The 21,781-nt window shown below is 37.4% G+C and overlaps 1 protein-coding gene across 1 annotated transcript in view; it reads right to left on the bottom strand.

Moving 5' to 3' along the window:
• Nucleotides 1–6,679: 6,679 nt before the first annotated feature.
• The window catches only part of ttc29.L (tetratricopeptide repeat domain 29 L homeolog), a 143,404-nt gene continuing 128,302 nt past the window's right edge, over nucleotides 6,680–21,781 (bottom strand). Inside the window, exon 11 of the mRNA NM_001096364.1 lies at nucleotides 6,680–6,845. Coding sequence (NP_001089833.1) covers nucleotides 6,736–6,845 — 110 coding nt within the window. The 3' untranslated portion in view covers nucleotides 6,680–6,735. The remainder of the gene's footprint in view (nucleotides 6,846–21,781) is intronic.

Below are 21,781 nucleotides of genomic sequence, written 5' to 3'. Positions count from 1 at the left end.
CTACTACACAACACATATTTCTACAGTGTAGTATCCAATATTCAGTTTTCAGTGCCAGGGTTTATAACTAGTTCAAAGACAGATGACTAATAACTGGTTGCTTAGGGTTATTGCACTAGGGCAAATGTGCTGAATGTTGTTAAACAAGTCCGAGCATCCAAGATTTAGTTCAGAACATTGCCAAGCCCCAGAACATCATTGGTAAATTGGAAAGATGTTTCCCTGCTCTGAGACTTTTCCTTAATGTATGTAAGTGGCAGCCTATTCCTAAACTTCAGCCCAGGTGTCCTTCAAGACAAGTTTGAAGACCTAACAAAATAAGCAAATGAACCTTCTCTTATCAATAGAGTAATGCTTTCCACACACTCCTGCTAACATTTCCATACTCTAATACAAACCATATCATTCTCGGTATGTCAGCCCTCCAAACAGAGGATTTCACCAGGTCTTCAAAAGATGAAGGAGTCATGTCAAGGCTCAGGACATTTAGCAACAACATTGGTAATTACATGCTTGGCATCACATATCACCTGTGCATTAATGCAATGAAACATTTCCCTATTCCTAAATATAGATTCATACCTTAATAGAGGAGCTAATGTCATATGTATGCAATCGACAGTACACTCCTCGTAATAATAATCTTGGAAACAGTGCAATGCTCTACAATTCCGGCTTCATTTCTGTCACCATGAGGGTTCTGTGGAAAATTTAATAAACAAGCCAAGTACTTGTACAGATTTTTAACAAATTATTTTCGTATTTTGAGGAATTACCTGAAAGATAATTTCCATAACACACCGGAGAGAAGCTGCTGAACCACTATTAGCCCTGGAAATAAAGAATGACATTATGTAAATAAGAATGAACTGGTATGAACTGGGTATCAATATCTGCAGGAAGTGGAACACAATGGTGACAATGTAAGTTTTTTCTTGGTGCTTGTTTTTAGTTTAGTCTCAAGCATATTAGCTCTCTGCTAAAGAATTAGCAATAGTAATGTTTATATACCAGCTGAACTGGTTCAGGGAAAAAAATAAATAAACACTACAGCTAAAAGATGCAATCAAAAGAAATCATACATTGGGCCAGATTTAATTCAGTGAGAAAAAGGTTTATCACGTTAAACGTCAATTGAAGTCTATGGGGAGTTTTTTCTCCTCAAATTAAATCTCGTCCATGAGTTTTCATGTGATAAACCAGAAGATAACCTTTTCTCACTGAATTGAATCTGGCCCATTAGTTGATATACTAAGGATTCTGACATTAGCCTACATGATATGGATTGCTGAGTTCCACTTACCAGAGACCAGAAGAATCAATTGCTTTCTATTCAGAAGCAAATACTTTCAGCACCAGCCACAATTCACAATATGGTTCATCATAACACAAGTCAGTAGAAACTCTTCTCACTTTTCCATCTTTTGAATATAAACAAACTGTTACAGTTTAACACTTGGAGGTTTTTTTTAATGTAATTCGGATCTTCATGCCTTAAATCTTTTAAAAAATCATTTAAACATTAAATAAACCCAATAGGCTGGTTTTGCCTCCAATAAGAATTAATTTTATCTTAGCTGGGATCAAGTACAAAGGACTGTTTTATTATTACAGAGAAAAAGGATTTTTAAAAATTTTAATTATTTGGATAGAATGGAGTCTATGGGAGTGTTTGCGTAATTTGAAGCTGTCTGCAAAACAGTTTCTGGATATCAGATCCCATACCTGTGATACAAGTGCTAGGAATGTTTAGCACATTTTAAGTTTAGAAACTGTGCTTAGTGATGCTATCAGTATTAATCAGTGCATAGTGATGTTGTCTGCATCACATCATTCACTGAAACAGAAATATAATAATAAAATAATGTAGGCTTGTTGTAAAATAGGAGGATATTAGGGGGTTATTTATCAAAGGTGGAATTTTAGAGCTATGTGAGCTTTTTTAAACCTCTGATGAACTCAAATGAACTCACAACTGGAATGGTTTCTAATTGAAGAAAAACCTTGAATGGAAAAAACTCAACTCAGTGAGTTCTGGGTTAATAACTATTGATGGGCGAATTCCTGGGAAACAACGAAAAATTTGTTAAAATTTGAATTTTGACGCCCGTGTCAATTCTGATGCTCGCGTCAATTTTGTCGCTGGTGTTAAAGTCAATTGGCATCTGAATAATGTTGACGTGCAACGCTTTTGACACAATCTACTTTTCCGCCGTATGTCCAATATTTTTTGAAGCAGGCAAATTTACGCTGGTGAATTTTTGTGGCTCTTTCTTGAATGTATTCGGCAGATGTGAAACGTGGAAATTCGCAGCGAATTTGCGTCTGGCAAATTTATTCACCAATCACTATTAATAACCCAAAAACTAAAATTTTCATTGGAAAAAACTTGAATCGCTCAAATTGATCAAGTATTTGAGTGGAACTCTCAAAAAAGATCTCAAACATCATGAAGGCTATTAACATCTTAAATGGTTCAAAGGACCTCTGCCATTCCCCTCCTATGTGTCCTCGACAGGTTTTAGATGGTGTATTTTCAGATCTGAGCTAATTCTAGGGTCAGGGTATAATAACTCTTGAAAGATTCTAGTTTTTTTTTTAACTCGAAAAATTTGTTTTTTTACCAAAAAATAACCTCGAAAACTTGAATTTTTCATGGAAAACACAACTGGACCCTTAATAAATCTGCCCCCAGATGTCACCTCGGAGTTCCATGACTTGTATAAAAGACCTGTGGCCTCTTGCTTTTATATGGTCATGGAACTACTCGTTAACTTCTAGGAGCCGATTCACTAAGGGTCGAATGTCGAGGGTTAATTAACCCTCGATATTCGACTAGGAATTGAAATCCTTCGACTTCGAATATCAAAGTCGAAGGATTTAGCGCAGATAGCTCGATCGAACGATCGAAGGATTATTCCTTCGATCGAACGATTAAATCCTTCGAATCGAACGATTCGAAGGATTTAAATCCAACGATCGAAGGAATATCCTTCGATCAAAAAAAGTTAGGCAAGCCTATGGGGACCTTCCCCATAGGCTAACATTGACTTCGGTAGCTTTTAGATGGCGAACTAGGGGGTCGAAGTTTTTTTTAAAGAGACAGTACTTCGACTATCGAATGGTCGAATAGTCGAACGATTTTTAGTTCGAATCCTTCGATTCGAAGTTGTGGTCGAAGTAGCCCATTCGATGGTCGAAGTAGCCAAAAAAAAACTTTGAAATTCGAAGTTTTTTTACTTCGAATCCTTCACTCGAAGTTAGTGAATTGGCCCCCTAATGTCCTTATATATAATTAGTAAGCCTTATTATCCCCTTGGTCAGTTTTTGGTGTATGAACATTTTCATTCATACAGGTCATGATATACAGTATCTAGTAGAGTTTAGTCTATCTCAACTGGAATTTTCTTTTCAGACTTAATTCTACTAGATACTTTTGTTGTCCTTGTGTTAGCGACACTGGGTTTCTACTGTTTGACATTTGGCCTTGTTATTAGTATTGATAAGTCTGCTTCAGTTGTTTTCTCACTTCTGTGACTCTCTGTGAAACTACTTAGCGTCTTTAAGGAACTGCCTTCTCTTCAGTATTTTTCCATTCTCTGTCTGTTTCAGACTACAGCCTCTTAACCTTTGTCCCCTTATATCTAGTATGACTGTGCAGCACTGGGCTTTATTGCTTTTGTTCTCCTTGTGTTGCACTCACCAAAAGGATCTGTTATGGACTGCACAAGACAATATATGCATTGAAAGCTTCAAAGGAGGCATTACAGATGGCTTTATCCAAATGGAAACGCTTTCTGGAAACATCAGTGTAAAATTATAGAACTCCATGGCTAATATTGGAAACTAAAGATGACAAACAAAAGCTTTTTTGGGAAAGCAAAAAATATACACCTAAGTAATATTTGCTGTTCTATTCTATTGAAATTCCTCATTATATTGACTTGTGACAAACATGCAAGGCCAGAATTTTATATACTGCCTACATTCTACCTTAATACTGTAGGAAACAACATCCCCATCTTTTTATTTTTCTTTTCTAGCAAGTATTATGAGCCATTTTCTCCATAAGTTCAAACATTTCCTGTAAGCACATGAGTCAGGCAGCTTTTTTTGCTTTTCAGAAGGACAGCTTTCATTTCTGTTAGGTTTAGATATAATGTAGTACAGCTATTTTGGGAACTGTCTATGCTATATGCTTCCTCTGCTTACAGAACAGCTTTCTCTGCAATGGGTATGTTGCCTGTTAAAATCTTTCCACGGCCACATGTATTCTACAGACTTTAATTAAATTCCAGTTGGTCCTACTGGTTGTATCCTCCAGCTGGGTCTTATAGGTTAAAACTATCAAAAAATGGAAAAAATAAGCCATTGTTTTCCATCAGAATCTGATGAGACTAGACTCTGCCGGTCAGACCAATGTTTTCTTCTGGATGCATCTAAAGAATTGGGTGAAATTCAGTCTAATTAATGTAAACAAAAACAGCAGCCCTCCTAAAATCAATAAAACAGATATAATATGAGCTCTGAAGTATGAAACGTGCCTTTGCCCCCTCTTTTGGTACCTAAGAAAGTTCTATGTAAAGTGTTAGGCATCAAGATTACATGTCTTCTGTATTTTTCCATAAATGAGTTGCTGATAGCCATAGCTATATCAGAAAGCAATAGTATGGACCAGTGGTCCCCAACAAGTGGCTCATGAGTAATATGTTGCTCACCAGCCCCTTAGATGTTCCCAGTGGCCCCAAAGCAGGTTCTTATTTTTGAATTACTGGTTTGGAGACAAGTTTCTGTTGCATCAAACCAGATGTACTGCTAAAGAGATCCTTCTATTGGCTGCCAGTCCACATAGAGGCTACCAAATAACCAATAAAAGAACTTAATTTGCACCAGCCAGGAAAATTTGTTATGCTTGTATTGCTCCCCAACTCTTTTTACATCTGAATGATGCTCACATGTAAAAAGGTTGGGGATCCCTGGTCTAGAACAATCTTGTCATGGTAACACCAGAATTTCTACTCTTCTGCTGATCCTGAGGCATAACACTGACTAACTAAAATCGAACTGTTTAGTGTATTGTGCATGACAAAAATCCTCCATATGGCATTATGCCATCTGTACTCCATTTTGGGAGCTCTTCAGGCCATAATTCGTTTATAGAAAACAATAAAATAAACATGTGGAATGTAATTACACTGAAAGGTTAGTCATTCACGATACATATGATACTGGCTGGCTGCTTATGTCTCTCATTGAACAACTACAAGACACATTCCTAGTGCCCAGTGTATTTACAGGATGAAACATCAATCTGCCAGCCGCTTAGTCCAATTCGTGGTATTTTTTCTTTGTAGCAGAATGTATATTCAATCAGTGTTGTAACATTGAATCAGTCATTGGGGCTCATTTACTTACCTGAGAATTTTCGCTTCATAATACTCCACAACTAGGTGACACGTTATTAGGTGACGAATTTGTGTATTCATCAAAATACGAAATTACGGCTCAGTAGTAGAGCGTGGTCGTACTTCATCAGCAATGATTTGTTTGCAGGAAAATTTCTCTAGTGTTACTTCCTTCCTAGCGAAACTTAACTAAAGGTGGCGATACACGGGCCGATAAAAGCTGCCGACAGACTGTGTCGGCAGCTTATTGGCCCGTGTATGGGGGCCCCCGACGGGCTTCCCCGATCGAGATCTGGCCGAAAGTTGGCCAGATCTCGATCGGATGGGTTTAAAAATCCCGTCAGATCGCGGCCGCATCTGTTCGTTGATGCGGTCCCGCGATCCGACCGCCCGTTTGCTGAATGCTAGGATCCGATCCGGAAAACTGGCCTTTTAAAACTGGCACCAGAAATTCAAATTTGGTGCCTTTAAGTTAAGTCATGACGCTCTGCGTCAATTGCGGACGTACTGGGGACCGGAATGCGGAAGTGTACGCCTGCGCACCAGCAACCTGGAAGAGATGCGCCGGGAGGTAAGAGATCTTGCCAATCTCCCAGCGCGTCTAACAGTAGGGAAAGGCAGATCGGGGAGATTGTCGCCCTGAAGAAGAGACGATTAGTCGCCAGGCGACTAAATCTCCCCGAATCTCCACATGTGCCCTTACCTTCAGTAAATGTATCCCATAGTGTAACATATACACTTCACGGAATTCCTTTTGCTGAACACTGTACCACAACACTGTTTTAAGTCATTTCATATACAATTAAGTAATAGGAAAACACTGATAATGTGGTTCATAAAAAAATCAAACTCAAAAACAGTTGCTTTGAAATAAGAATCTAGTTTGGAGGATTTATTTGACTTTATACCAGGTTCTCAGATGAAAGCAGGTTGTGTAGAACATAATATTAAAGGAAGCATGAAATGCGTTTGTCAAAAACAAACAAAGGTTATACAGAAGTTGTTGAAGTATTTGAAATTTTTATATCACATTTGGCACTATAATCTTGCTCTCCCCACTGAAGTTCCTGTGGAATATAAATATTATACTGTTATACTGCCTTATCTCTCTTACTATTGTGGATGGAGAAGATTTTACTTTTTTAGAATCACTCAGTACTCTGCATGTACAAAGAATGGGGCTGTGCTACTGGTAGAGATTAGTAATTACATTCTCCTAAATGATTAGTCAATCAACCTAACAAGCTAAGGTTAAATAAGTATGACACAAGCTGTTAACTGCACATTTTTATAATTATGATACGCAACAGAAGTAAAATTGTCAACAATATTATGAGGTTGCCACCAGCTCTGCAGAAGTCTCATTTTCAGGATCATCTGAGCTTTCCATGATGACGTTGCTTTTGCCTCCATCTTCAGTATCTTTCATGGAAGTTAATTCTGTAAAGAAAAATTGTTTGAAAAAATATGAAGAAATGCGGTACTGAGAAATGTTCAAAGGCATAATAATAAATAAGGAAATAGTTAAAATAAATCTTAGTCTTATTAAAGGCCCATAGGCCTTGCTTTGGAGAGGTATAATTGCCATATAGTGGGATTCTAACTGCCTTACACTAACATAAAAATATATTACATTGTCACACATATCAACAGGTTTAGGTCACCATTTTATCAATAATAATGCACCAAACTGAATGCACCTGAATGCTTAGTCCATATTGCTTTTAGTGGGATATGTCCTCTTCTTAACTTCTTAACTCTTAACTTTATTGTAGAGTTTTGGGATTTTTTTTTGTTTTAGAACTGGGGGCTGTATCCCAGGAACTATGGCCCTTTTGACAGGCCTTCTAAACTAGTACATAAACCACGTAACAATAAGTTGGGTGCATTCAAACTCTATTCCCCCTTCTGTGAAATTAATTTAATTAGGCTAATTATTGCCACCGCTCACCCTGTAATGGGCCCGGGTGCAGATGCCCCGGACATTTCGCTTATTTAATCCACGTTCAGAGGCATTCAGTATTTGCAGGTCACTCAACGCTTGAAGTGCCTGGTCCGGCCCCGAAGTGCCCCGAACCCGCAGCTTTGGGAGACACGTCAGTCCGTAATATGCAATGTTGCGTACACTCTCACGGATCAGCACACAGCGGTGGTTTTGAAAGGCTTTATTTCCCCAACAGATCACCTACGGAGAGGATCTGTTGGGGAAATAAAGCCTTTTAAAACCACCGCTGTGTGCTGATCTGTGAGAGTGCGCACTGCAGGACATCTTCCACAAGCGCTGTGCAAGAAAGGCCTCCTGCATTGCACTGGACTCCACACACCCCTCACACGGACTGTTCACGCTGCTCCCATCCGGCAGACACTTTCGCAGTATTAAAGCCCGAACAACCAGGCTGCGCAAAAGCTTTTTTCCGCAAGCGATCAGACTCCTCAACTCACTGCCTGTCCTCCCACTACATTCCAGAAACACCTGAACTGTGAACTTAACTTTGTGAACTGTTAATTTATTTGCACAATTCTAAAGGTTTACACATGTGTATATCCAATTTCTGCCTATATAGTGCACATTTCATGTTTACATATTTATTGTGTATTTTTAAGTGCCTTTTTGTGATCTGTACTAGCTGGAGCCACGTCGTCTCGTTTCACTGTATATTCGTATACTGCTGAGATGACAATAAAGTTTACTTTGACTTTACTTTGAAAACATTGGATTTTACTGACAGGTCTTCTAAACTTTAATTTAATTGCTTTTTTTTTTCTTTCATGGACTACTATTTGTTGGAGCAGGTCACGATGATGCCGTAATGGCAGAGCACTCCCAGTCCGTGCCCTCTCCTACCAGATCACAGCTTTCTCCTCCTGAATCGATGTGGAGCGCAGATCAAAGCATTTCTAGTCCAGTATCTTTAATATCAACTTAGCTTTATTCAAGCGAAAATACAGTTACATTATAATGGTGAGTGTGTGCAATTCTAACACGTTTCGTGCCAGCGAGCTAGGCACTTCGTACAATTGCTGCCTGTCAATTCATTTAATTAAAAAATAATTCACTATTCTAATCTGCCAATGTATTCAATCCTAAACTTCTGTATTCTACACAATCTAGTTACTACATGATGGCACACATCCTATATAACTGAACCTATCTATCCTACATTTTCTTGAATTCCATTTCTTGCAGGACTGCAATCTCCCTACACATCCTAATCAGTAACTGGTTCTTTGCTGCTCATTGCAAAAATGTAATTTTGCATAATTTATTTAATGCAAGAAAAGTTATTATTCTGTTCTTCTTAGCCAGCATATTCTGCCCAATCTTTTTACCCACAGTTTAACCATTCTATTTTAAGGATTCTAGCTATGGGATACAGTCTGCCTTGCTCGTTCCAACTTTATTTTACATCTTCTAGCTATTAAAATCACCCTATCCTGCATATTTTAATAATTCTATTTTACAGTTCCAAACATTTTAATAATTTCTACTATGAGCCATCTATTTTATTCTGCACATTCTACTCATCCTACCCCACACTTTAAATTCACTAGCCTCAGTACATTCCAAGCATTTTAAATAGTCGGTTGAGTTCATAATAGCAATTTAGCCTGGATACTCCATCCACGACATTTTGGGTATTTTAACATGTGTAAAGAACATTGAAACTAGTCCTGTCCAAATATGAATTTATCTAACCTAGCAACCTCAGTATACAGATTATATGTGTGATCTATGCATGTCATACTGTGTGTTCTAGCAAACCTGTATTGTATTCATCCCTTCTGCGCTGCACTTAATCAGCACTATTTTTTCTCATCGCATTTAACACATTGTATCCTCCACTCACTCACAGTCAGATTCTGCAGTGTAGGATCTCCTGTGTAGTTTCCACTAATCAAATAATTCTATGTGTGGTGTAGTTCTATTTATTGTTTAGAAAGTAACCTGATTGCCTTACTGTGCATGTAGAAATATTTTGAATAACCATTCACCCTGTAATTGTTGCTTACAGTGGCATTAAGGCTTACTTATGACTCAGTTATTAATTCACTCAGTGTAAGCTCAAGTGATTGTCATTGTGTGAAAACCAGACTTGAAGGGAAGATTGTAAAAAACCCAAATATCAGCCCAATATATATTCCCCGGACTGGTATACAAAATAGTCTCTGGTATTTCACGTATACAGCCCCCACCAGCCCAATAAATAGATGTCTATGACATCTTGCAGCAGCCCCTCTGGCATTTGCCAGAATCCCCAAATTGCCATTCTGTAATAGCCCATTTCCTTATAAAAGAATGTCAGAGCATGGGCTAAGGATGAAGTATTTATATTGTAGAATAAATTATTTGCAGTGTAAACAGTGTAATTTAGAAATAAAAAACGACATAAAAAATATGACAGAATCCCTTTAAGGACCATAGTACATGCAGCAATTTAAACACTGCTACTTGTGGAGGTGATCAGAACACCTCAACATACCCCAGATTGCTTCCCATTCAGTTAAAAGGAAAATAACAGTGGCAGCCCAGCACCTGCTACTAATACTAAACTTGCTGTCATGCCTTGCTGCCTTCTCGGCTCAATTTCACTTGTCCTGAAGGCCCCCTTGACTCTAGAGGAGGGTTACAGACACAGTAAACCAATGGCAGAATGTATATACATATGTTTCAACTCCTATAACCTCAGCTGACAAATATTTACTTTGCTGAATGTAGTTCTGCTAATAAACCTGAAGTCAATGGGAAGCAAATAAACAAGGTGTAACAAGGTGATCCTACGAAGGAGGTTCTGAAAATTCCTTTGCTGCACCCACTTCTGTTGCTAGGACAATAAGAAAACCATTGTTTAACCTTGTTTATCTGCCCATCAGGCTTAACAGAAACCTTATTAATGGAGGGAGGGCTGCAGAAAAGCACCTTCCATTGCTCACAGCAATGCTTCCAAATAGTGCAGCCTTGAGGGCTAAGACCGTGGCTCTTTTAATGTTCCTGCTCCACTTGGTATACAGTTACTTAATTCATAAGTAGTTTAGAACTAGCCAGACTGCATGCAACTGACAGGAAATGTGACTTACAGAAATGTGATGTCATGATTACGTCATTAATAAAAGAGAGGTACGTCATCAGGACAAGGAAGACAAGGCATGGGTAGTCATTTATAAACGCACACAATCCAGTATCTTGTAATTTCCTAGACAAATGGCATACTATTGAACTAATGAGGCCCATAGCTATCCAGCAAACCATAACATTCCGATTTTGTCATAGCTGTCATAGAGCAATACAGCAATATAGATCATTAGGATATTCACAACTGAAATGTCAACTGCCAACGATAAAAATAATAAAATAACATCCTACTGAGTCAGTATGTAACCTATATATTAACGTTACATGCTTGGAGGAAAGAAGAAAGGGTGAAGTTCCGCTCGCCGGACTGTTAGTTAAAAGCCAGAATCTTTATTAGTCCATATCAAAAACACGCTGCATGGTTAGCTTGACGCATTTCGGGCACAGTTGCCCATAATCATAACCACATTACATGTTTGAATGGGATCATCTTAATGTGTTAAAAATTGCTTAGCACAGTGAAAGTGCACCAGCATCAAAAGGGTTAAACCAATAAAGAGCATCACTGTAGACTAATAGCACAATGCATTGCTAAAAGAATGCTAGTGACCTTTGTTGCACATATATATACATGTTTCGGAGTGATGGATGCTTTAAATAGTCATTTTAGCACGCCAACTTCAAAACACACAAGGGGAACTAAAGATTCAAAAGCTTTAGATGAGTCTGCAGAGGATTCGTTGACAAGGCTGAATTATATGTCGTTGAATGAAGCGAAGGGGGTTTCTTCTGAATAGTCATCACAAAGGTTGATTATGTCTGTATATCATTTAACCTGGCCCTCCAGGCTACTATTTACTATGCAGCCTCGGCATCACCAAAGCTGATCACTGGTTCAGGAGAAAATGTATTTATTATTAACCTCCTACCTACACATAAAACACATCTGCAAACAATTTGCATTTAACTCAAGAAGAATCATGTTTAAATATAGAAATGCATTTCATCCTTAGCTACAGTAGATCCTTTATTCTGTGTGGAAGCAAGTGCTGTGTATTTATGCCAAGTAAAAGGCTTCCTAATAAGATCTGGCGTCGGTTTAAATTGTCAGGTACTAATGCTGTTCACTGGTAAACTAATTGTATCTGAGGATAAGTATGGAAAATCACTGACAGGGATGCTAGCACAGAGTCAGAAACTATTTCTACATGTTCCTAAAAATTAAATGCTGTTTTCCTATCTGTTCCAGCCGAATATATTAGTGAAAAATACCCTTTGCTTAAGAACAGCGTTGGTTATGTTATCTGTGAATATAAATTTAGGTATAAAATAACGTGCAAAAGTAGCAGATTATTGTATTCATTAATCTCACAAATAAACAAAATTTGTCTGCAGATTGGAATGAAATACATTCTTCACTGTGACCACTGCAATGTATTACAATGTCAGCAATTCACAAACTGCACGATTGTCCATCCAAGAGGGGCCTGAAAGGACAGTTTTTATAATTAAAGGGGTTGCTCACCTTTAAATTAAGTTTTACTGTGATGTAGAGAATGATATTCTGAGACAATTTGCAATTGGTTTTCATTTTTTATTATTTGTGGTTTTTTGAGTTATTTGGCTTTTTATTCAGCAGCTTAGAGCCCTGCAGTGGGTCGGGTACCTGCAAAAACCTGCGGCACCCTGCGGGTTGTGGGTATAAGTTCCGGGTGCAGGTATAGACGCGGGTCGGCGGTTCTGCGGGGCCACGGGTCTTCTTAACAGCGATTTTTACTTCTTTTTTCTGATCGTGTCTACTTCCGATGATGTCACCTCCGGGTTATAATGACAGCACTTCCTGATTCTCGATGGTCAGTGGGTTGCGGGTCCGGGTTGCGGATAAATAACTTGCAGGTCAGGTAGCGGGTCCAAGTGGGTAGAATACGGGTTGCGGGTCCAAGTTACGGGTCAGGTACGGGTTCCAAAAAATGGACCAGCGCAGGACTCTACAGCAGCTCTCCAGTTTGCAATTTCAGCAATCTGGTTGCTAGGTTCCACATTACCCTAGCAATCATGCATTGATTTGAATAATACAAAGCACAAATAACAATACATTTGTAGCCTTAAATAACATTTGTTTTTTTGATGGAGTCAGTGACCCCCATTTGAAAAAGGGGGAAGAATCCCCTGGAAAGAATGACTAGAAAAAGGCAAATAAATAAAAATGATAACAAATAAACAATGAAGAACAATTGCTTAGAACTGGTTAATTTATAACATACTAAAAGTTAACTAAAAGTTAAACCACTGCTTTAACATGTATTTATAAAGAGGCAACGTTTACTAGTTGGGTGTATAGACCGATTAAATACATATAGGAGGTAACAGGGGTCCTGTTGAAAAGAGATTAGAGATTACAAAAAAAATGCTTATTGCAATTCTAGATACTCCTGGAAGCCCATTATAATGGTTTTGGGAGGAACACTTACGTGTTGCCCTAGATATTCTTGAAACGATAACTAGTTGCTCGAAAAGCAATATTTTCTGTTTAATGGCAAAATGGCAGAAATACAAGGTGTGCAAAGAGTGCACTGAACTGTACAAAGCTACACTGTGTGGTCAAGTGTATGTGCTGATTTGCTTCCGTTGTGCAGAATGGTACGACAGAGTAAAATAAAGTTTGATTAATACACTTTCAACTTGGAATACATTTTAACAAAAAAAATTCTGCCATTAAAGGGTGCATTACAGCACAGGTATGCAGAATGCTTGGGACCTGGAGCTTTCCTGATAAGGGAGCTTACTGTAATTTAGATCTCCATAGATTTATTGAGGGTCGAAGTGAAAATCCGAAATGGAATTCGAATTTTAAATTTTTTTTTGGTGAAAACTCTCAAATTCTAATTGTGAATTATACAAACTTGATTTGAGTTTTAATTAGAATTTTGAGATTTATCATACTCTGGCCCTTTAAGAACTCGGATTCGACTATTCACCACCTAAAACCTGCCGAATTACTGTATAAATCAATGGGAGAAGTCCAAGGATTCATTTGGTGATGTTTGTAGCCTTAAATTCAAATCAAGTTTTAATAATTCGAATCGATTTCGATTCAAGTTTTCAGGTCATTCAATTTCACTCAAGTTTAAAAAATTTGATGTTATGAAAGATCACTGACAGGGATGCTAGTCAGAAACTATTTCTACATGTTGCTAAAAATGAAATGCTGTTTTCCTATGTGTTCCAGCCTAATATATTAGTGATACATTTTGACTAGTCGAATTTCGAATTTATGGGAGTTTAAAAAAACTTACATGAAGTTGAAATTTGAGCCTTGATAAATGTGCCTCTAAGTCTACTTAAAAATTATTTAAACATTAACTAAACCCAATAGGATTGTTTTGCATCCAATAAGGAGTAATTAAATCTTAGTTAAGATCAAGCACAAGCTACTGTTTTATTATTACAGAGAAAAAGCAAATAATTTTTACAAAGTTGAATTATTTGATTAAAAGAGTCTATGGGGTATATTTATCAGTGAAGTTAGAGATAACTACAGTCCCCTAGAGTGAAATACTGCCTCTATCCATTCATTTCTATCGGATTTTTAAAGGCGTGAACTATCATGCCTTTAAAAATCCCATAGAAATGAATGGAGAGAGGCAGTATTTAACTCTAGCGGACTGTAGTTAACTCTAACTTCACTTTTTGATAAATATACCCTTATGGGAGACTGTCACCCCTTAGGGGAAAATTCCCTAACTGGCGAAAATTTGCAGCCATCGCAACACTTCGCCAGGTGTAAATTGGATAGAACAACGCTAATTCACTAAAGTACGAAGTTGCGTCCAGGGCGCTCAATCAAAGCGAAGATGCGCTAACGTTGCGGGAAATGATAAAGTTACATGGATGTATATGTTGCAGCAAATAGATTAATAAAATAAAATAGAGTTGTTATAATGCCCTACACATGAGCCCACTCTATAGTTTATGTGCCATATGTTAGAAAATGTAGGGGGGGACCCGGTTACCCAAAACTCTGAAAAAAGGAAAAGACGCCAAGGTTTTTTTGAGGAAGTCCTATCCACTCCATTTCACTTCGCCTGGTCTGAGCTGGCGAAAGCAAGTCTGGCAAATGAGGTAACGTTCAGTAAAATCCTCATCTTAGTGAATTTACGCAGTTACGTCCGTTCACCAGAATGAAAATTCGCCTGACATTAGTGTGCGAAGCAACGCTAGCGTCTATCTCCTTCGCTAGTGAAGTGACTCCTGCCCCGTTAGGAAATCTGCAAAGTCCATGTGGGCGGTAACGCTAGCACATTGACGCAAGCGCTAGGTACTTCGCCCTTTAGGGAATCTGTTCCTTAATTCTCAGCTTTCTCGAAAATGGATTTCCAGATAACAGATACATGTGTACATCGCTTAAAAGTGCAGAGTTTTCAGCAGGTTGAAGATAACAGATACATCGCTGCATTCTCCCGTTCCTAAACTTCACCATATTGCCCTTCCTGACACTTTATTATAAAACCAAGGTCTGCCGTTTTGGCCCATGAACTCTTGCTCCATTCTGGAATATTAATGCAACAAATTGAAGTTACTTCCATATTAATAAAGTGACAGTGGAGGCTGACACCAAAGCCGTTATAGTATATTATTTCTCATCATCTCGTATGTCAATCAAAAGAACTCTTATTTTTAATTATTTGTAATTAGAGCAAATGGCTTTATTCCACATTTGCCCATTTGTCTTTCACATCCAACTTTTCTTTTTTTAAATAGTGGCTATAAATGAAGTGGTTCGATAATTATACACCATATATAATAATTATGCAGCATATGTAATAATTATACACCTTATTGCTGTAAATACAAACAAATCTCGGCTTGTGTTTAGTTTATTTTAGACATGCCCAAAATTTAAGTTTAAGTAGTAGAATGTTGTTTATCCATTCATGTTTAATCGCTTCAGCCCTTTACTCTATAAGATATCAAGCATCAGTAAGTAATGGAGGATGACCTTTTCAGTTTTTCAAAAAGTCTGTACATAAAGGAAAAAAAATGTGTCCAAATATATCTAAGTGCCACCTTTGGATCTGTAAAGCCACTGGCCACTACAGAACAGGCCAATGTCTTTGCTGCTTGTCTTCACAGCTAAAGAGATGAATGTGACATAAAATCAATTACTAGCTTTATATCCTCTAATGCACAACCCTCATGGCCTCATATGCTACAAATGCCTTGAAACGCTTTAAGAATTTGTGAGGACCGTATGGGGAAATAAAGATATTGTGATTCGTATGTTCTTCTTACCAAAGCTCGCAAAGAAAAATAATTTTCCTACCTGGCGCTTGTGTTAGACAGGATAGAATTTTTCTCTCTAAGGTTCAGATAGAGATGATGATGTCCTGTACAGATGGGGGGCCTCTAAATTATTGTAAGCCCCTAATGGTCGTGCCTGTGGAATATGTTAGTACCTTACAAATACATAATAACATTAAAGGAGAATGAAAGTCCTTTTACACTTGGGGGTGCCAAAAGTTAGGCACCCCCAACTGATCGCATTAACTTACCTCACACCACGGGCCAGTGCTCCTATCAGGAGAAAACTGCATCGGCCCGGGGTTATTTCAGCGAGCAGTGTCGGACTGGCCCACCGGGATACCAGGAAAACTCCCCATGGGTCCAGGTGTCAGTGGGTCCTCATGCTACTAAACATTTGGCCTATTTCATTCTCATTCCCTATTTCTATGAGAAAAAGAGGCTAAACAGATGGAATAATAAACTATAGTAAAGAAAAGAGACTAGGAGAATAGAGGTTGAGTGAGGTGTGGAAGAATAATAGTACTGATAGTGGGCCCCTGGTCTATGGTTCTTTGATGGGCCCCTGGTCTAAGGTTTTTGGGTGGTCCCCTGGTGTCCCAGTCCGACACTGCCAGCGAGCACCACAGAGCAACCGTCTTTCGGTTTTTTCCTTCTTCTCGCTGCTGCGCATGCGCAGTAGAGCGAAAAGCCCAACTTAATGGAAAAGCTTGCCATTTCATTCTACTGCGCATGTGTCTACAAAATGGCTGCTGCCTGCTTGTTGAGATTATGAATTCCAATACTAAAAAAAGAAGATTTACATTTTTTTATATTGTAAGTAAAGATGATTTTGCTTGACTTACATCATAAAATAGGATTTGCTATTATGTCTTAAGGTGACAGGTCCCCTTTAATACCTGATAGTAAATGGGTTTCCCCCCAAAGTCATTAGGCCTTCCATAGAAAAGTTGCAACATCCATTATAAATCAAATCAACATTTCTGTAGAATTTAGCTGTACTTATTAGCTGTTAATTTCTACAGTAGTTTTAAGTTGTAAAGTGCATTATAAGTAAGAGAGAGTAGCGGACAACTAGCATATAGTCCAAGAACTATAGAATCATAAGATGACCTAAGCTGCAGGAAGACCTTGCATAATGAATTGACAATACTCAACAAAGAAAAATAGCTGTAAGGTTAATATCCCCTAAGTGTGTCATGGGACTAGCTACCCTTCTTCATGAGCCTGCATTTAATTTAGTCATCTGCTTTGCTAGACTGAAAAAGTAGTAACAGCAAGGAGCTGACCAAACAGGGAGTGCATGTCTTTTGGTATACAAGGGCGCTAGGAAATGAACAGGAGGTCCTCCCTTAGGCTTAAAAGGGTGCAAGGAACAGCCCAGGAAGAAATTATCTAGCTGGTTTTAATATTATAAAAATAATATATTAATAATAATATCACTTACTGCCTGCAATGACTCTCCATAGAGGATGCAAGTGAAAAGTACCATGGTCCAATATTGCATATGTTTTTTGTTACTACTGAAAGTTAGTGAAGCTGATTAACTGTGAATCAACTTCTGCCACCTATGAAACCATAACTAGCATCCACTGACTTGACAAAGCAGAACATTCAAGGACTGGGACTTCCAATGATAAATATTGGCTATAGTTGCTTATGTATGGGCAGAAGGCTAAGGGGAAACCTGAAAGACAGGAACAATGGTTTAGGAATAGGTTGTCCAACTGGTGTGTGGTCACTGTGCAAGTACGAGCTGAGGCTTGTGTGCCAGTCAGGAATGGATAAACTGCAATTATAGCAATATGATCTATAGGTCATCAGCATGAGTAAAAAATTAGCAGGATGAGGGCGGGGGGCATTTGCTAGTATGGGGTTTGGGTCACTGGACCAGTAAGAGGTTGGAACCATTTCACCATAATGAGTTTGTGGTCACTGTATACATGGTGGTATACATATATACAATATATATTTGTGATGTATGTGCCCCAAATATGTCTAAATTTACTTTTTTATAAGATGGATAATTATTTAGAATTAATAACAAGTTCCCATATTTCAGATGCTATATTTATGTATTTATGTGAACAGCACATGGTCTTGTTGAATGGATTTATTAAATTTGTTTTATAAATTACTCAATTAAAAACATTTGTCATTTGCATGCCTTTTGGATTACCCCCAAACTGTTTTTCTACTACCAATAGCTGCACAGTCATGCTACTCTTTGCCAAAAAGTTCAAGCGATGTTAACGGATTACATACGAAATCCTTGAAGTATACTTTGGCTTAAACCCTGCAGACAGAACATAACTGATGAAAAATAGAAAAAATCAATAAAGATCTCACTAGCTTTTTCTTGCAAAATTAATGTTTTAAAAAGACATTTCAATGGAATATTCTAAGCCCTTAATTTAATATCATGTGCACTGAGCATTAGTCTTTAGATTTAAAAGAAAACTAATATTGGAAATTTCACATAAAACTGTTGAATAAAATAGTTGAACTGGCAAAGCAAATTCCGACAATATCTTTGCCTAAAGTAAATAAAAGAAAAAGTACAGGATATTTCAAAGGTGTCAATATTAAGGTTTGATATAATAATCAAAATCAATTCAATGCTTTGGTTCGGAACAGATGCAATGATTAGATTGGCGTTCTATTTACAGCTCTGTTGAGTGTCCATAACAGCTACTATCAGTTGCACAAACTCTATCCATATTTTCACATCAAATACCAAACAAGAACAAATGCACACAAAAGATTTATAAGGACATAATATAGAGAATGCCTAGAATACATAACAAGACATCATTAGAAAAGGGTACCTATCTTCTATGTATAGCACTTGAATCCCAAATGTTTTATCCTGAAGAGCAAGTAATTTTAATTATTTGTCATAACACAAAGGTTGGATTTCAACTTTAACTGCAGAACAATCATTAACATTCACGATAGGAAGCAAATGATAAATAAACAGCACAATTCATTTGGATGGTGGAATCAGTACAGACAAAAATCTGAGCTTCATGATCTTCAAGCGGCAGTCATCATTTTTATTATCGCTTCCAAGATCTCCACGCTTGAGTGCTCTGCATACTATCTGAGGCACTGGATGCATAATTTTGCAGTGCTTAAAACTTTGCTAACTGACAGAATGTAAAACTGAAGATATATGTAGTGAATAAAGTACCCCCTCTTGTAGCATATAATGATATTATAAATTACTGAAGAGTTCTATGACCATATGAAAACATGTGTGCATAAGTGTTTTATACAGGTCTTGGAACTCCAAAGTGACTTCTAATATCCTCATATTTTGCAACAGGGGGTATTTCATTTGATATAATACACAAGTTTCAGTGAGTTAAGTGACACAAATGTCATCACCAAGCTTCGATTATAACCGATGACATCACTAAGCACCATTTATAAGAATACAATTTACAGGATATTAATGGCTCGTGTGTATTATATGTATATAACATATTTAGGCACAAATAGCCAATATTTAGGCAAATAAGACTCTCACGGCAACAAAGCACAATATGTTTACACTTATTTGTCAAGGGAAAAGGTGTAAGTGTGAACTCCAGGTCACATTCACTAAAGCAGAAAACTCAAAAATGTACTAAACACTGTCTGCGATGTAAAATACAAGGCCCACTTCTACCTATAATATCACAGGTCACTGAAAAGTGCATCTGATGTCATATATGTATGTGTCATAGCTCCATTGCAATGTTTCTTGGCACTCCATTTACTGTACTGTTATTTGTAAATGGAGTGCCATCAATTAAATAGAGACAGGGTTGCCACCTTTCTGCCAAATAGTAAAAGCCTCCCTATACCTGTATCTTTCCTAATTATAATATCAACAGAGAGGATACATATAATAAAAGAGAGGAGACATTTAGGGGATTATTTACTAAATTAAAATTTATCTGGTGAGGCTTTCTTTGGATTTTTCTACGCCGAATTGTCGCCGCAGTTTTGTGAATTAATTTGCTTGCAGCAAATGCAGAAATTCGCGGCCAATTCGTTGTCTGCTGAATTTATTCGCTCATCACTACTGCTGTGGTTATGTATAAGTCAACGGCAGAGGTCCCTATCCAAATTGGAAGTAATAATGGTCTGCGTTAGGTTTAGCCCAATAATACGATAAATTTGGGGGTTTCAGGCAAAAGCCTGAAAAAAATCAAGCGTTTCTGGAAAATAGTCAGAAAAAACAGTACGATTTAGGGTTTCAATCGATTTTATCAGTTTTTTCCAGATTCAATTAATTTCATTAATAAATGGGGCATGGGAGTTTGGTCGAGCTTTTTTTAATTTTAATTATAAATATATATTTAGAAGCGATAAATTCCGATTTTAGTTAATATCCCCCTTAGTATCACTCAAGTATTATCTATACCACTTAGCAGGCAACCGTATGAAGAGCGCCAGTTGAAGCACAGGATATGTTTAGCTGAAATCCTAAAACTAACAAAAAAAGACAGATTTTGGTAAAAATATGAGACTCACCCTGATAGGAGCCCTTACTGATCTGATAACTGTATTTATTGATTTGCTAGCATAAATAGCCAAGCATATTTATTTTTTTCTGTCTGTCTAGACAGAAAATTATCCCCCCAAAAATAATCATGGTACTCCAAAATGATAAAAACAAGAATACAGTAGAATCCCCATTTTACGTTTTTCATGGGACCAGGAAAAAATTATGTAAAATTATGTAAAATCCGGGAAAATGTAAAATCAGGGAAATGTGTTAAAATAACTTTTACTTCAAGTACTGAAAGGATATAAACACAGGAGACTTTTTTACATTGAGATACAATATTAACTGTGTTAATAACAAGGGTTAAGCATTGCAGCATTAATGTTACACTATGAGGGGGGGGGGTATGTACAAGGCCTCTCTGTCAGTCACATACACAACATAAAGAAATAAGTGATTGGTGCAGGACTCTATAAGGGGCAGACTAATTGCAATTGACCATTTAAAGGCCAAACCAAGGCAAAATAAACATCAGGGCAAAATTTGGATGTAAAATCTGGAAAAACATTACTTAAAATCAAGGAAATGCACCCATTGAAATGCATTATAAATTGTCGGGACCACAAATAAAAAATGTAAAATACGGGAAAATTTTAAATCTGGGGACTTAAAATCGAGGTTTCACTGTAATTGTATAATGAAAAAATCATTGCAATGGTTTTTAAATTGTGTAAACCTTGTCATTCCCTTCACTGCTGGTTCTAACTGTGCTATTTAAAGGGGTGGTTCACCTTTAAGTTAACTTTTAGTATGTTTTAGAATGGACAATTTTAAGCAACTCTTCAACTGGCCTTCATTTTTTCTGCATTATAGTTTTTGAATTATTTGCCCTCTGACTCTTCCAGTTTTTTAAATGAGGGTCACTGACGCCATGTAAAAACAAATGCTTTGTAAGACGACAAATTGATTAGTATATTTACTTTTTAATACTCATCAGTCCCTCTCCTATTCATATTCCTATTCATATTCCTATTCGTTGTCAGAATTGGAATCTTGGCTGGAGGAGCCCTGACTACTGCTACATTGTTTCAATAAAACAGCAGTTAAAAGCAAGGGACAGAGAGAGACTGCTTTCTATTGCTATTCCATTTACAAATAACATTCATTAAAGTTATTAAAAAGTTTTCATTAAAGCATAAGTTGATTCTGCAGTCCTCTTAAAGAAAAACTCTATGATCAAAATGCCTATACCGACCAATACCATATTCCCATTGTTGTGGCTCTAGCTCTAGCTTGGGAGTGAAAAGATGGTTTATTCCAAACTCTTAAGTCCCCCCCACCCCCCCCACACATTAACTTTCAGTGCATTAATTGCAAAGCAATCATTTTTAATTTCCTGGGTCTTAATGATCAGTTTGGGTGTTAGAGCTCAGTGCTGCCACAGTCAAATACATTCCTATGAACTGACACATTGACATTGTTAATGTTTTTATAAATTGTAAATAA

Source organism: Xenopus laevis, chromosome 1L (genome assembly GCF_017654675.1).
Source record: "Xenopus laevis strain J_2021 chromosome 1L, Xenopus_laevis_v10.1, whole genome shotgun sequence".
NCBI classification, from domain to species: domain Eukaryota; kingdom Metazoa; phylum Chordata; class Amphibia; order Anura; family Pipidae; genus Xenopus; species Xenopus laevis.
The sequence above is the reverse complement of the archived record's forward strand: the minus strand, read 5'-3'. Positions and strand labels throughout refer to the sequence as shown.